General features: G+C 33.9%; 1 protein-coding gene across 1 annotated transcript; it reads right to left on the minus strand.

The window, feature by feature from the left end:
• Positions 1–2,239: 2,239 nt before the first annotated feature.
• Positions 2,240–4,867, minus strand: LOC107914891 (chalcone synthase 1-like). Its single transcript, NM_001327118.1, has 2 exons — positions 4,612–4,867; positions 2,240–3,449 (listed from the first exon to the last, which is right to left on the minus strand). The coding sequence occupies exons 1-2, from the start codon at positions 4,787–4,789 to the stop codon at positions 2,458–2,460; spliced, it is 1,170 nt and encodes a 389-aa protein (NP_001314047.1). The 5' UTR covers positions 4,790–4,867; the 3' UTR covers positions 2,240–2,457.
• Between the last annotated feature and the right edge of the window lie 12,247 nt (positions 4,868–17,114).

Consider the following 17,114-nt stretch of genomic DNA (forward strand, 5'->3'; position numbering starts at 1 on the left):
TGGAATTAAATAAATTTTACCCCATCCGTGCATGTATCATTCCCCCTTTCCTCGAAATGATTTGTCCTTGAATCTTGTTTTTGATCAAATCTTGATTTGGTTTTCTTGGCCTTTGACATTCTTGTTGGGCCTTGAGGTAGTGTGAGCCCATTACATCCATGGTTCTAAAATTGAGCATTGAGACTCGCATTATCTACCCTTTTCCTCAAGAAGATTCGTCCCTGAATCTTTAGTTGCACAAAAAGAAAATGGATTGGAAAATATAATAATAAAATGAAAAAAAATACTTACCTAAACTTTCTTGTGTGTCAAAACTATCTCCAAGATCAAAAATATGACCAAATTAGCATGGATCAAATATCTCTCCTTCAAAAACAAACCATCGACACTAAATAAAGAAATATTAGGCACATGAGTGTTCAAATAAAAAATAACTTGTAACTTTCTTTGAATATACATGGTCATCCATAAGAATTTCCAACGATGAGTCAATAATTTCACATAATTATAAAAATCAAGAATGTTAAGATTGTGTAAAAATTCATCGTTAAAGGTCAAGATAGAAAATTTTGTTGTAAGAGAAAATATATAAAATGTTTTAGTAAACCTATCTAGTGCAACATAATTACTATTTTTAACCTTTACAAATCTAGATAAACCCATAAGATTAATTGAACTTTCAGACCAAGGTTTAATGAAATTTGACCAACGAGAAAGCATGCCTTAAGGAAAAAAATCAATAGCATACTTATCAAAAACATTTATTGTATGTCTTCTTAAATCAATTTCTAATGTTTCCTTACCTTTCTTACCTTATAGCACTTGTGGAGAATTATTAATATTTAACTTACCTCTCTCCCACAAGTAAAAGTGTCAATCGAGGTTAGAGTAATGTAATTGGAAGTCCGTTAATGGATCCTTAAAATCATGTGACAAGGAAATACCACTAGATAAATTCGAGTTATGGTTAGTTAAAATATAATCATTCCTCACTTTTGCAGGAATATTTTCTTGTTTTTCATTTTCTTTTCCCACTTGAGAACTCTCCAATTTTACCTCATATGTATTGTTACTCGCCAAAAGTGGACCATCAAGTAGACTTTTATCACTCAAGATCTCTTTTCTCTCTATCTTTTCAATTTTTTCTTCCTTACTTCCCATATCCCCCTCACAAGTATTATGAATATTCAATTCAATACAATACATCTTAGTAGGAGAACATGACATTTCTATCTCATCTAACTTAATAGATTCAAGGAAAAAATCATTACAATCATCTTTTTTCGATTCACAAAGTTTGCCATCAGAAATCTATTTTCCACTAGAGTATGAGTCAACAAAAGGTATAAAGTCATACTTACTTTCTTCTCTAGTTGGATATTTAATTAGACATTGGAAACCCTTATGATCTTTTGAACTACACCAATAACATTGCACAAAAGCTGATATTTCAATCGTATTCCTCTATTTGAATATTTAATTGGACATTGGAAAGCCCTATGATATTTTGAACTACACCAATAACAGTGAACAAAAGGTGATAGCTCAATTGTCTTCCTCCTTTTGTTTGGCCCTCTCCCCTTGAATTGACAAACTAATTTATGATCACCTTATGATCCCCTTGAGACTCGCATCACACATTATCTATTAATAGTGTGATGAATATTTTATTATTATAAAGTGGATGTCCATTAGAATAAAAAGTTTGATGTACTTTAAGACACTAATATCCATTAAGAATAAATTTTATATCATTTATATTTCTTATATACATAAATATTGACTTTAAAGAAGTATTATAAATATTTCTATTGATGAATACATACTTTTCTTTTGTTATCCTATTTTTTTATTATGTTAGTTACTATGTTTTATATTTTATAGCAAGTTTGAGTTTTTACCCCAAACTCAATAAATACATTGGCAAAATTTAGCTCAAGAATCATCTAACAACCCAATCATGTTAGCCCAGAACAATAAATATAGCTCACCCAAAATTTAGGACAACTGTAGCATCTAGTTGGCTTCCCTACTTTGTAGCTTATGCAAACAAAGGAGTGGACTCAGTAGGAATAACAATTCATGTGTAAAAAAAAATAATTAAAAACATTTTATGGGAGAATAATACAACTGTTAGCATAAGGATCCATAGGATATCTTTTTTATTTAATAGTAAGTATAGATAGATTAATAGACTGTGATATTAACAAAAGCTAATTTTTATTTTGGTAGAATAGTTTGCAAAGGAACTTATTATTGCCATAAATTTAATATAAGTTGATACATGAATTGAATAGGCGTTAAGCTTCCCGCCCACACCATCAAAGACCTCTAGTCTTTAACAATAAACACACAAATTCATGGGATTTAAATAATCTAAAAAGGAAAAAAGAAGAAGATAAAACTGCAAGCCAAGTGGAGCACGACCAATTACTTAAAAAGCATGTTTGTTTAACTTTAAGCAGCAACACTATGGAGCACAACAGTCTCAACAGTGAGGCCAGGTCCAAACCCAAAGAGCACTCCCCACTCCAACCCTTCTCCTGTGGTCTGAAGCCCATCTTCCCTTGATTTCTTCCTCATCTCATCCAAAATAAATAGAACACAAGCACTTGACATGTTACCATACTCTGAAAGAACGTGCCTTGTGGCTCGTAGCTTCTCTGGCTTCAGTGCTAACTTGGCTTCTACCTGATCTAATATTGCTGGACCACCAGGATGAGCAATCCAAAAAAGGGAGTTCCAATCGGATATCCCCAATGGTTGAAATGCTTCTACCAGGCTCTTTTCTATATTCTTCGAAATAAGCCCCGGAACATCCTTAAGAAGGTGAAATGTAAGCCCAACTTCACGAAGGTGACCATCAATTGCACCATCACTATCTGGCAAGATCGTTTGGGCTGCTGAGACTAGTTCAAACATGGGCTTCTCGATTTCGGGCATGGGGTCTGCCCCGATTATAACAGCTGCGGCACCATCACCAAACAATGCTTGGCCCACAAGACTGTCTAGGTGAGTGTCACTAGGTCCACGGAAGGTAACAGCGGTAATCTCCGAGCACACAACAAGTACACGAGCACCTTTGTTGTTCTCAGCTAAGTCCTTAGCCACTCGGAGCACCGTCCCCCCTGCGAAGCAACCTTGTTGGTACATCATGAGGCGCTTAACGGACGGGCGGAGGCCCAAAAGCTTGGTGAGCTGGTAGTCAGCCCCAGGCATGTCCACACCACTAGTGGTGCAAAAGACAAGGTGGGTGATCTTGGACTTGGGCTGGCCCCATTCCTTAATGGCCTTGGTGGCTGCTTCTTTGCCTAGCTTTGGCACCTCAACTACCACCATATCTTGCCTAGCATCCAGTGAAGGAGCCATGTATTCACATACATTGGGATTCTCTTTCAAAATCTCTTCTGTAAGGTACATGTATCGCTTCTTGATCATCGATTTTTCACCTAAATAATCAAACACAATAAACTTACTTTTAATTCTCCCAATTTAGCATATAAGAGTGTTTTAACTGATTTTTGGTCCCACTTCACTTGATATGGAAAATATCAGTTTAGGTTCTCCCCTCAAAATCCATTGCTAATTCAGTTTATAATATTATATAATACATACTGTCATTCTCTATCTCATAAAAGCTTCAATCGTTAGAAGCTTTTAGGTGGGTTATGGGCGGAATAATGGAGTCTTAGGACCTTTATAAGATTCTCTTCTAATAGGTTATTTAATAGTTTGTCTAACAAATATATTTATTTTAAAAAATATTATAAATATTAGACTATGCAGATTTATAATTTGAGTAAAAAATTTATTTAAAAGTATATTTATAAAAAAATTAAAAATTATAATTGAAATGATAAAATTAATTTTTTAAATTATAGAGTTATACGTTAAAATTCCGTAAAAATATTATAATATAAAATATAAAAGACAAAATAATTTCAAATTAACATTTATTATTCATCCAAAAAATTAATATTTATATTCTTTGATATAATGCTTGAAACTATCCATAATACTTTCTAATCTTTAAATATGAGGATAAACGAACTTTAATGTGCTCGAATCCACATTTTTTTGCATTGGCAACAATGTCAATACCAATCAAGTTAAGACTCAATCAACTATATAATATTTGAAATCATAAAAATAAATAAATATATAGTATTGTAAAAAAATAAAAAAAATTATAAACTAAAACAATTAACAACTTACTAATATTTGGAAAAAAAACTTATTAATTCACTTGTATAAATTTCAAATTTCTAATCAAATCCTTAATCTGTTGGTAGAAAACGTGAAACTAAGATTTGAGACAAATTAAGTCTGTAGAGTTATATGATTTGAATAAATGTGCTTTACAAGAAACGAACCTAACAAACTTCAATCTAGTTTTTTGGAACCAAAAAACAACTTTAATCTATTTTCAAGTCAAACTATATACGTAGCTAACTTTTTTTCCATCAAAGCATTTGCATGAAAATGAGATGAACCATGCACATTTATCTTTCCCCTCTTTTATTTTCATGGCCGAATCATGTATGAAACACAAAATTACCTTACGTTTGTATATAAGGTAATTTAGCTTTTAGATCAAAGTAAAAAACTTACACATGCGCTTGAATTTCTCTTTCAACTCGGTCTTGTGCTCACTATTTGTGATATGGAAATAGTAGTCAGGGTATGTGCTCTGATCAACACAATTAGGTGGGGTTGATGTGCCGATGGCCAACACGGTGGCAGGGCCTTGGGCACGTTGAGCCTTACGAACTTCTTCCACGGTCACCATTCTTTTTCGGATGATCAAAAACAGCCAACGGTGGTGGGTGTGGAGTTGGACTAACCTGCTATGCTATGAATGGTAAAAAGGAACAAAAGGTGGTGTTGACAGTCCAGAGTTTGGTCCTATAAATAAGATACGGGAGCTTGGGAGAGGGTAGTTGAGATTCACGTGGTTGAGCCCATCTAATTCTAGCCTCCACATTTCTGTTGGTTCTCACTTACCGCTTCATCAAACTTTTTTCAATATACTATGTAAGGATTGTACCACGTTCCTTCGCATCTGTCCATATATTTCAACTAATTCTTTTAACTATTAAATATATTTTAGATGGTGAAACAAACTTAAAAAGTCAAGTAAAGATTAAAAAAGTATTCTTTTAACTTCTAAATATATTTTAACTATGCTAATGACGTTCAAAGAGTGTGAGCATAATTTATGACAAAAATGTTGGAAGATATTAGCATCAGTTTGTTCACGAAAGGGGCTTGAGTTTAGCTTAAATATTAAAAATATATATAAGTAGAGCTCGGGCTTAATAAGTATCTCATATCGTAAAATATTTTTAAAAAATAGATATTAAAAAAAAGAAAGACACATGTTAAATTCTTAAAGATTGTTTATGGAATAAAAAAGATACACTATCAATGTACCAAATATTAAGTCTTATATAATATGTATATGAAAGTTATAAATTAATATTATAGCATAATATATTTTATTTTATAAATATGAAAATTTTAATAACATTTTATGTATTACTAGCTATATACATATCTAGTAAAATATTAGTATAATAAATAATACATTGATATTATAATTTATATTATTATATTTTTAATACTATATTGAGTATATTATAATCTACCATATATTGTAATTATGTTTTATTATATCATGAATTTATAATATATAATAATATAAAATTTCATTATAAGAATTATTTGTGTTTAATTAAATGTATATAAATTTTATAAAAACTATGTGTATATAAATATTGTGATGATTAATATAATTAATAATTCAACACCATATCAATTTAACTAAATTTAGCTGAAAGGTTTAATATATAAAATACAGATTAATATATTATGATATAATCTATCATCTATTAATGTTTTTATATATGAACGGTGTATTATCATATACTATAATATTTTTTTGTTGTAATCAAGATATTCATCATTGGTAGTAGTGATTAATCTCCTCGCTGCATGTGCTCTCTAAAGAACTAAGCAGTTGGTCATAAAATATGCTCCATTTCCATCAACAGAGATCGAACCCCCTACCACATGATTGAGAGATGAGATGAGCAATCACTACACCACACCTCATGCTTATCATAAATTATAATTTAATGTACAAGTAGCTATTCTTAGTGGCTAGCCGACATACAAGATTGTAGGTCAATTGACTACACAAAAGTTTGAAAAATGATTCTATCAAATTTTTTGAAATATAAAATATTTTCTAAAACAAATTATTTCGTAAAAAATGAATTCATCTTTGCACTTAGTAAAATCCAAAAAGTCCTTAATGCTTTTATTTTCTATAAAGCCCCAAAATTTTAGTTTTTGAATTGTTAAAATTTGTTAAGTGATTTAATTTGGTTTTGTGGTTAAGTGTTGTGTTTATGTGTGAGAGGTTCTGGATTTAAATCTCTTTCTTTCAATTTTTGTTCCAACCCCTATCTTTGAACATCTAACTTATAAATTATTTTCGCTCAATTATTGATAAGAATAACCTTGTTAGTTTAGTGGTAAAGCTTTAGCCTATCATGATAGAGGTCTTGTGTTTGAATATTATGTGTGCAAAGTAGGATATATTTTTTGTTTCTCTTATACTATGCCGCCCATGTGGTAGAAATTGGGTTGAATTAGAATTCTAGAAAATCTTATAGGTGGTTAGTTAATAGGATTTAGAGATATTTTATTATTTTTAAAATTTTGAAAATATCCCAAAAGAAAAAACTTTCTTTCACGTTCTTCTCCCACTTTCTCTCTTGTCGTTCCCTTCTTTCCACTATCTCTTGGTTGTTTCTAGTTTTTTTTTTCCTTTTTCCAGTTTTTCCCCTCTATTTTTGCTTCTGTAAGCCTATGATATTATCTTTTCATAACAACCATTATTCTATCACTTTGTTGCCCTTTTGTTTTCAATCTGACTTGGCGAGGATCGATGCCTGCATTTGTTTTTGAACAGCTTTGTCTGTGGGTGGTAAGGATCTTTTTTAAGATTCGCATTTTTTCGAAGGAGTTTTTCAGATTTATGGGAGATGATTTTCAATTTTATGTGACACAACTTTGATTATTTAAAATCCTTGGTTTAGGTGAAGTTTCGATAACAAGTAGTCTTCCAATGATTCGAAAGCTCTTGAAATTGTTCGTTTATTTGGGGTAAAAGATCGAGTACTTTAAGTGTTGTGGTCGAATTAGTGTTTGGAATTATTATATCGTATTAATTATTTTACTTTGAATATTGTTTTAGGGTTTGGAATTGTGTTATTGTGTTGCTATTCACAAATGTTCAGGTGTGTAGCATTAATCTCGAAAAACAACGAACGACGTGAAATTGAAAATTTCATTATTAACGCCACACGGCCGTGTGCTAGGCTGTGTGAGCCATACGGGCTGGTTTAAACTGGTTCGTACTCGAAGTGCGATTCGAGGTTAGCCACTTCGTAGGTTTCGTAATTTGTGTTGTATGTCATTAAAATATGAAATCTGATATTCTGCTTCTATTAGTACAAATTCTGAAAGCATGATAGTATGTTCTGATACGTATAGCATGTATGATATATATAAATGCATATGTCATCTGATTAGTGATTGCATGTGCATTGGGGTGGGATAATGATGTGACGGAGGAAGTGTGGCAGTTTAATGATCTATCATATCTAGTGGTCTTAACCATATATTCGTTCTGGTGGCTTGACCATATGTAAGTGATTTTGGCGGTTTACTGCATTATTTCTGGCAACTTGACTACATTATTTTGAAAAGTAACATACGCTCACTTATAGGTGTGTGGGGTTGGATGGGTATTTAATCACCCTAATTGGTGTGTAGGGTTGGACGAAGATAGTGTATAGTAAATTGGGGTAGAATCTGTATTTGTATTCGTGTCTGTATCAGTATCTGTATTTGCATAAATATATATATCTATATTTGTATCTGCTACTGAGACTGTATCTATTCTGTTTTGTTCTGTTTGTTTGGGTTGAGTTACACACTAAGGTTGTTAGCTCACCCTTTTTCTTTTATCCCTTCGGGTGATCAGCAAACCTAGGATTAGACGACGTGTAGAAGCTTTGGATTCTCTGAAATAAAATGGTTTTAAAAGTCCTTGTGATTGTTATAGAATTTGTGGACTGTAAATTATTTTGGGACTTTATTCTCCATTTTTGAGTTACTTTAACGGATTTAACCACTACTATATTTCTAAACTGTAAAATTATTTGTTTTATAAATCAAACCAAGATTTTCAAAACTCTATAACTTAGAAAATTTCTGCTACAAAATGAGATGGTCACTCAAGTATTTTTCTGTAATAAAATAAATAGTTTTATTTGGTAATTTTCTTAAAAATTGGAAAACGGTCTATCAAAGTTAACATTGTTATATTTCACAATTTCTCTTTCAAAATCTGGTTTTAAAATGAACTTATGTAATTCCTCAAGATTCGGCCATAATGTCTAAATCAAGTTTGAGGTGTTACATTTTATGGTATTAGAACCAAGTTCAAAACTCGGGTTGTGATTTTTGGGTTCAAATTTTTTTATTTTTGAAAATTGTTTTAACTCGAACTTTGGAATTTTGATTAAATATTAATATCTAAATTTATAAAAAGTAAATCCGAGTCTCCGATGTCGATCTAAGTAAGTACTTTAGTTACTTTAAGTAGAGACTATAGAGTAGAACTCTTCTACTTTAGAAAAGTGATTGAGATAACTCTGATAAAAATTTAGACTTAAGATTTTTAATAAACCTAAGCTAATACTTAAAATTTTGAATTGTAGATGATTATTCATAATGAGTACTCGAAGAACTCGTGGACGTGGTACTCGAGGGCGTGGTAGACGCCGTAGTGGGGTTCGAGCTGAGTCATCTTCTTTGGGTAGCATGCCCAATTTAGAGACGAGTGAGACGGCAGAGACACCTACCGTAGAGGCTAAACCCCAGACTCAAAGTGTAGAGGACGACAGACTATCCCAAGCTTTGTTAAGGATACTGTAGAGGGTCGCTAGGACCCAAACTGATTCTGGAGGCCGAGAGTCAATAACTGACCGACTTTGGTCTAATAGAGCTGAGTTGTTTAGGGGTGTCGTTGGGATTACCCTTACTGTGGTCGAGTATTGATTGGAGGCCACCAGAGTAGAAATTGAATGGTGCAATATCTTTGCTTCGCGACGAAGCATATCATTGGTGGCAGTTAGTAGAGCGAGGCACCCAAGCTGAGCGTGTGACCTGGGCTTTCTTCTAGAGTACCTTCTAGAAAAAGTATGTGGGGGCGAGGTACATTGAAGCCTGTAGGTTAGAGTTTATCAAGCTGAAATAGAGTGATAGATCTGTGGCTGAATACGAGGTTGAGTTTTTGAGGCTGAGTGGGTACGCTCAAGGTTTAGTGCCTACTGACTACGATAAAAGTGTCCATTTTGAGGACAGATTGCGTTACGATTTGAAAGTGTTAGTAGCTCCGAAATAAAAGTGAATCTTCAAAACATTAGTGGAGAAGAATAAGATTATCGAGGAACTCAAGCACGTAGAGTACGATGAGGGAGTAGGAGAGAGGTCAGTATAAGAATAAGAGGGATTTGGGTCCTTCTAGTTCAGCTTTGTGGCCTAAGAAACGGGTTAGGTTTGATAAGCCTCAACAGGTTGAGACAATAATTGGTACTGTTGGGATTTAGATCTGTGGTGATTATGGTAAACGCCATCTGAGCAAGTGTTGGAGGAGGTTAGGAGCTAGTCTTCGATGCGAGTCTATGGAACACCGCATTAAGGACTGTCCGTACCAGTTTGATCAAGTGTAAGCTCCAGTTTAGGGGTCTAGTTCAGCCGCAGAGGGTAGTACAGTAGCCACCTAGGGACCGTGGTCAGCCTAAGGGTGCTAATGATTTAGGTTGAGGACAAAGGGTGCTCGACAAATGTGTTAATCAGACAGAGGTAAGACAACCTACTTAAGTGTATGCGGCGAGGAATCGCAAGGATAAGGATGCGGCCAACATGATAACCAGTACGTTTACTATTCATTCTCACCCATATTTTGCATTGATTAACATTGGTTCCACGCACTCATACGTAGCTAGTACTATTTCTAGTAACTTGGGGATTTCTACTGAGAATATTTCTAGTGGGATTTTTGTAATTAGTCCATTGGGTTAGTTAGTGCAAGTCAGTAAGGTGTATAGAAGATGTCCGTTAGAGATTCAAGGGGTTGTGTTTTTGGGTGATCTAATAGAGTTATCGTTTGGGGAATTTGGTTTGATTTTGGGCATGGACTGGCTTGTGGAGCATCGAGTCAGTTTGGATTGTGCGAGAAAAAGGTTAACTTTGAAAACCAATGATAGTGTGAAAATTATAATGGTTGGTGAGCATTGAGATTACCTATCTAATGTAATCTCCGCTATTGTAGACGAAAAATTGGTCTAAAAGTTGTGTGAGGCGTATTTAGCCTATGTGCATAACACGAGTATTGTGGGTTCTACCATTGGGGACATTCGAACAGTTAAAAAGTTTCTAGACATCTTTCGTGAGAAATTGTCGGGGTTACCATCGAATAGGAAAGTCGAGTTTGGAATAGAAGTATTACAAAGGACATCTCTAGTGTCCATCGCTCCTTACCATGACAACAAAGGAGCTGAAAGAACTAAAGGTATAACTTTATTAACTTCTCGATAGAGGGTTCGTTAGACTTAGTGTATTTTCGTAGGGAGCATTGGTACTCTTCTTCAAGAAAAAGGATGGTACTATGAGGATGTGTATAGATTACTAACAACTGAACAAGTTAACAGTAAAAAATAAGTATCCACTACTAAAGATCGATGATTTGTTCGATCAATTTCAAGGAGTGTCTGTATTCTCCAAGATTGACCTCTGTTTTGGGTACTATTAGTTGAAGGTCAAAGAATCTGGTGTGCATAAGACCGCCTTTAGGACTCGTTATGGTCATTACGAGTTCCTTACTATACCATTTTGTTTTACAAATGCTCTGGCTTCGTTTATGGTTCTCATGAATCGAGTATTTTAATTGTATCTAGATCAGTTCATCGTGGTATTCATCGACGATATTCTGGTATACTTTAAGACTGAGGTTGAACATGATGAGCATATTAGAGTGGTTCTGTAGATTCTTCAAGAGAAGAAGCACTACGCTAAGTTGAGCAAATATGAATTCTGGTTGAGGGAAGTTACATTTCTAGGGAATGTAGTTTCTACCGAGGTATCTGTCTGGACCCAAAAAAGATTGAGGTTGTTTTTTAGTGGAAACAACCTAGGAATGTCTTTGACATTTGGAGATTTCTCAGTTTCACGGGGTATTATTAGAGATTTGTGGAGGGGTTCTCACTTATCGCAGCTCCCTTGACTAAACTACAACCTAAGGATACGTCGTTTATGTAGATCGATGAGCAGCAATCAAGCTTTAAGAAGCTCAAATCAGTTTTGATACAGGCACCCATTCTGATACAATCTGAATCTAAGAATGAGTCTGACGTACATTTTTCTTGAAATTTTTACTTCTTGGAAACACCACATTTTGGTCCCAATTTAGACTCATTCTGAGGTTGTTTTCCCTTCTTGAAGTCTTTCTTGACTTCTACGACGTTTACCCTAACATCATTATCATTTTCTTCTTTGTTGAGCCTTTTTTTCGTACCTCTATTGTCTTCTTCAATTCGAAGTCTGACAATTAAATCTTTCACTGACATTTCCTTTCTTTGGTGCTTTAAGTAATTCTTGAAGTCATTCCAAGCAGGAGGCAGCTTCTCAATAATGGCTGCCACTTGGAAGGATTCACTTATAATCATCCCTTCAACAAGATTTCTATGAATGATCAGTTGAAGTCCCTGAACTTGATTCACAACTAATTTAGAATCAATCTTTACAAAATTCAAGAATTTAGCAACTAAAAACTTTTTAGTTCCAGCATCTTCGGCTTTGTATTTATCGTCCAATGATTTCCATAATTCCTTAGCTATTTTCTTAACACTATACACTTTGTACAGTGCATCCGACAATCCATTCAGGATGTAGTTTTGGCACAGGAAATCAGAATGTTTTCAAGCTTCAATAGCAGTGAAAGTAGTAACTTCATCTACCTCGCCCTCTTTAACAGTAGGAGGGTCATCTTTCAAAATTTGGCCAAGTTCAACATGGTCAAATAAAACAACAATTTCTGTTGCCAAGTCTTGAAATTTTGTCTTGAGAATTTTGCAATTTTCTCGTTATGACTTGTAGCAGCCACCATCGGCAACACTGAGTTTTGGATAGAAGATTGTGTTTGAACCAAAACTTCAGATTGCGAATTGATTGAATTGGTGGGAGCTTCCATTTTCTGTTAAAAAAAACAAAAATAGAATTAGAAAAAATTATCAACTTTTGTTAGACGGCAAGAATCTAATAAAACCCGAAACAAAAGTTTATACGGTCTAATAAAAAATATAATAAAATAATACACCAGGTAGGTAACCCTAAAAGAGAGGTGGTGCACTCGACATGCTTAAATACCAAGTCTTTCAAAGAACCAATTCTAGACATGCATTCTCATATTGTCTTTTTAATTCATCGTCGATAAATTTCTTTTTAATTCACAATTTAAAGCCACAACTAAGGCTGTCATAAATAGAAAATTTTCATTTTGATTTGTTAAATGACAGATTTAAAATTCTGAAACAAAATCAAAATCAATTTTGTTAAACGGCAAGATTAAATCCTAAAACAAAATTATGTATTAAATCAAAATAAAATTTGTTAAACGGCGAGAATAAATCCCGAAATAGATTTTATTTAATTTTAATTTCTCGTTTTGGAAACAAAATAAAAAATAGAATAAAATCTAGTGAATGGCAAGAATAAATCCCGAAACAGATTTTATTTAATTCTTGTTTGGAAATCAAATAAAAAATGGAATAAAGTTCGTTGAGCGGCGGGAATAAATCCTGAAACAGATTTTATTTAACTTTAATTCTCATTTGGAAATAAAATAAAAAATAGAATAAAATTCGTTGAACTGAGGGAATAAATCCCGAAATAGATTTTATTCACTTTTAATTTGGAAATAAAATCGAATAAAATATGTTAAACGATAGGAATAAATTTCGAAACATATTTTATTTAATTTTAATATTCGTTTAGAAATAAAAAAATAAAGAATAAAATTTGTTGAACGGCAGGAATAAATCTCAAAATAGATTTTATTTAATTTAAAATTTTATTTTAATTTATTTTTCGCCTTGGTGTCTCGTCCATCTCGGATTAGAGAATTGCAAAATACTAAATTTTGTCTTAAGAATATTGTTGGACAAAACACGTTAGCGAATAAAATATTTAAATATAAATAACAAAGATTTATATATAAAATAAAATATAAATAGAATAATTTATATTTAAATTGTCAAATACGTAAACTAATAAGTACCGTAACAAAAAGTTGAAATCAAAAAGAAGTGTAGAGATTTACTATACGTTGATGTCTGTTTAACACAGTTTCCTTAAGACAAATTCGGTTGCTTCTACGGTACTTGGAGAAATGTTGGTTGACTATCTCCCAGGATACTACAACATAATGATCAAAGAAATAACACCTCTAAAGCGATCAATGAACAAACGTTGTCTTTTTCTATCTCTGAAATGTTGGAAAATATGAAGAGGAAAAGAAGAATTTTGAGAGCAAAATAAATTCGGTGTAAGAGACTATGAGTGTATAAAAATTCTTCAGAATTCATAGCCTTTTATAGGCGTTCAGTATGGTGGAATTTTAGAAATTTCCACAAAATATTCCATTAAAGGAGCCAATAAATCAATTTAATTAAAATTAAATCAAATTTATTGGAATCTATTGGAAATCATCCATATTTATGGAAAGTCAAATATATGGGTATCAAATAAAGTCAAAGATATGAGTATCAAATATTGGAAAGTCAAAGATATGGGTATCGAGATATTGGTATAAGAAATCTGAGATATTTGCAATATTTGGTCCCTAATTGTAAAGTGACTTTGCAAGTTGATCCCTGAACCTCAACTATAAATAGGCATAATCATCTCTCATTCTGTATCTCATATTTTCCATTCTCTACTTAAGGCATTGTTCTCTCTCTCTCTCTTTGTAAATTATCACTTGTATTTTGGAGTGAAATATATTTGGTAGTGCCCGAGGACGTAGGCAAAATTTGCTGAACCTCGTTAAATTCTTGTGTTCTTTATTGTATTATTCTGCATGAATTGTGAGTCTGATTGTAGTGATTTATTGTGCTATTAAATTACGATTGAGGAATATTCTGGCTAGGAAAGACTTGGTACTTAAGCGATCCTTGTGATCCACCTCTCTTTCCTGGGAATTGAACTTAGTGTGATTTTTTAGTACAATAATTTTACTCTTTTACACTCTTCTGCACAACAATTGGTATCAGAGCTAGATTCGTACTTGGGGAATACAATCGTTCACGACACTGTTCACGTACAGTAGTTGGGATTGAGGAGAAAAATGGAAAAGGTATTGTCATCAGCAAAGACTACTGTGACCAATGCAAAATTTTAAGTAGAGAAATTTGATGGTACTAATAATTTTGGTATGTGGCAATGTGAGATCCTGGATGTCTTATGTCAGCAAGAGCTGGACATAGCCCTTGAAGAAAAACCTGACAAGATGAATGACAAGGAGTGGGTTAAGATCAATAGACAGGCATGTGGAACAATTCGCCTATGTTTGGCCAAAGAGCAGAAGTACTCTGTCATGAGGGACACATCAGCGAAGAAGTTGTGGAATACACTGAAAGAAAAGTTTCTAACAAAAAGTCTTGAAAATAGGCTTTATATGAAAAAGAAACTTTATCGATTCACGTATGCACCCGGTATGTTGATGAATGACCATGTGAACTCATTCAATAAAATTTTAGCAGACTTGCTAATTTTGGATGAGAAATTTGAAGATGAAGACAAGGCATTGTTGTTGTTGAATTCTCTTCCTGATGAATATGATCATCTTACCACCACATTGCTTCATGGGAAGGATACGATCACATTTGATGCAGTCCGTAGTGCGTTGTATAGATCTGAGACTCGAAAGAAAGATAAAAAAGATCACAGAGATACAACTACAGAAGTCTTAACAGTAAGAGGTCATTCGCACAGCAACAAATCTGATAGAAAGAGTAAGTCCAAAGTGAGACCTGCCAAAGATGAATGTGCTTTTTGCCGTGAGAAAGGGCATTGGAAAAAGAATTGTCCTAAGTTACAAAAGGGCAAGGCTATTTCTGATGCATGTATAGCGGAGCATGATGAGGAGTCAGACTTTAGCTTGGTTGGCATGGCAATGGCATGTCATACAGATGAGTGGATTTTGGATTCGGGATGTACTTATCATATGTGTCCTAATAAGGACTGGTTTTCTAGCCTTAAAGAACTAGAAGGCGGAGTTGTTTTTATGGGCAATGACAGCGCTTGTAAGACAATGGGAGTAGGTACAATCCAATTGAAGAATCACGACAATTCAATTCAAGTCTTAGATGTTCGCTACATATCTAGCTTGAAGAAAAATCTCATCTCATTAGGGGTCCTAGAATCTAAAGGGCTCACAATCACTTTGAGAGATGGATTACTAAAGGTAGTAGCTAGGGTATTGACGGTGATGAAATGCACAAGAAGAAATAATCTGTACTATTTAAATGAAAGTACAGTTATTGGATCAACATCAATAGCTTCTGCGAAAGATGCAGATTCAGAGGCTACCAGGTTATGGCATATGCGATTAGGACATGCTGGTGAAAAAGCTTTGCAGAGTTTGGTGAAGCAAGGCTTGTTGAAAGGTGCAAATTCTTGCAAATTAGAATTCTGTGAACATTGTGTTCTGGGCAAGCAGACGAGGATAAAATTTGGTTCAGCAATTCACAATACAAAAGGAATTCTGGACTACGTTCACAGTAATGTATGGGGACTTACTAAAGTGGCTTCTTTGGGAGGTATGCACTATTTTGTTACTTTTGTTGATGATTATTCAAGAAAAATATGGGTGTATCAAATGAAAAGGAAAAATGAAGTTTTGGATGCATTTCTGAAATGGAAGAAGATGGTGAAGACTCAGAAAGGTCGAAAGGTCAAACGACTTCGATCAGACAAAGGTACTGAGTACAAGAATGATCCATTTCTACAATTATGTCAAGATGAGGACATTGTGCGGCACTTCACTGTTCGAGATACACCACAACAGAATGGGTGGGCAGAACGTATGAATCGAACTATACTGGAGAAAGTTCGATGTATGTTGTCCAATGCTGGATTAGGTAAGAAATTTTGGGCTGAGACAGTTACATATGCGTGCCATCTAATTAACCAGTTGCCATCAGTTGTAATAAATAGAAAAACTCCTATAGAGAGGTGGGCTGGTAAACCTACTACTTATTATGATTCTTTACATGTTTTTGGTTCCACTGCATATTATTATGTAAAAGAATCTAAGTTAGACCCAAGAGCAAAGAAATCATTATTCATGGGTATAACCGGTGGAGTAAAAGGATACCGTCTCTGGTGTCCTGATACAAGGAAGATTGTTTTCAGTAGAGATGTGACTTTTGATGAATCAACTATGATGAAGAACAAGGATTCACAAAAGGATAACAAAACCAGTGGCACTTTGCAGCAGGTGGAGCTTGAAAAGGTTAATAATGATCCAGCTAATATTGAAGGAACAAATGATGAGGAAGTTTCGACCCAAGAACTTCTACAGCAACATGATTCAATTGCATATAGAAGGCCAAGAAGAGAGATCCGTATGCCTGCTCGCTTTGATGATATGGTGGCCTATGCACTTCCAATTGCAGATGATGATGTTTCTTCTACTTACACAGAAGCAAGAAGTAACCCTGATGGTGTAAAGTGGAAGCAAGCTATGAATGAAGAAATGCAGTCTTTTCATAAAAGTAGGACTTGGGAGTTGATGACACTACCCAAAGGAAAGAAGGCAATTGGATGCAAATGGGTATATGCAAAGAAGGAAGGATTTCCTGGTAAAAATGAAGTTCGATACAAGGCTAGATTGGTAACAAAGGATTACGCTCAAAAAGAAGGAATAGACTACAATGAAGTGTTTTCTCCAGTTGTGAAGCATTCGTCTATTCGGA

The sequence above is a fragment of the Gossypium hirsutum genome, chromosome D10 (assembly GCF_007990345.1).
Source record: "Gossypium hirsutum isolate 1008001.06 chromosome D10, Gossypium_hirsutum_v2.1, whole genome shotgun sequence".
In the NCBI taxonomy this organism is placed as follows: Eukaryota; Viridiplantae; Streptophyta; class Magnoliopsida; order Malvales; family Malvaceae; genus Gossypium; species Gossypium hirsutum.

Excerpts from the sequence above, each read along its gene's own strand:
- LOC107914891 (NM_001327118.1), bottom strand. The coding sequence starts at position 4,789 with ATGGTGACCGTGGAAGAAGTTCGTAAGGCTCAACGTGCCCAAGGCCCT. Across the intron at positions 3,450-4,611 it reads AGAGAAATTCAAGCGCATGT|GTGAAAAATCGATGATCAAG; the intron begins GTAAGTTTTTTA and ends TTGATTATTTAG.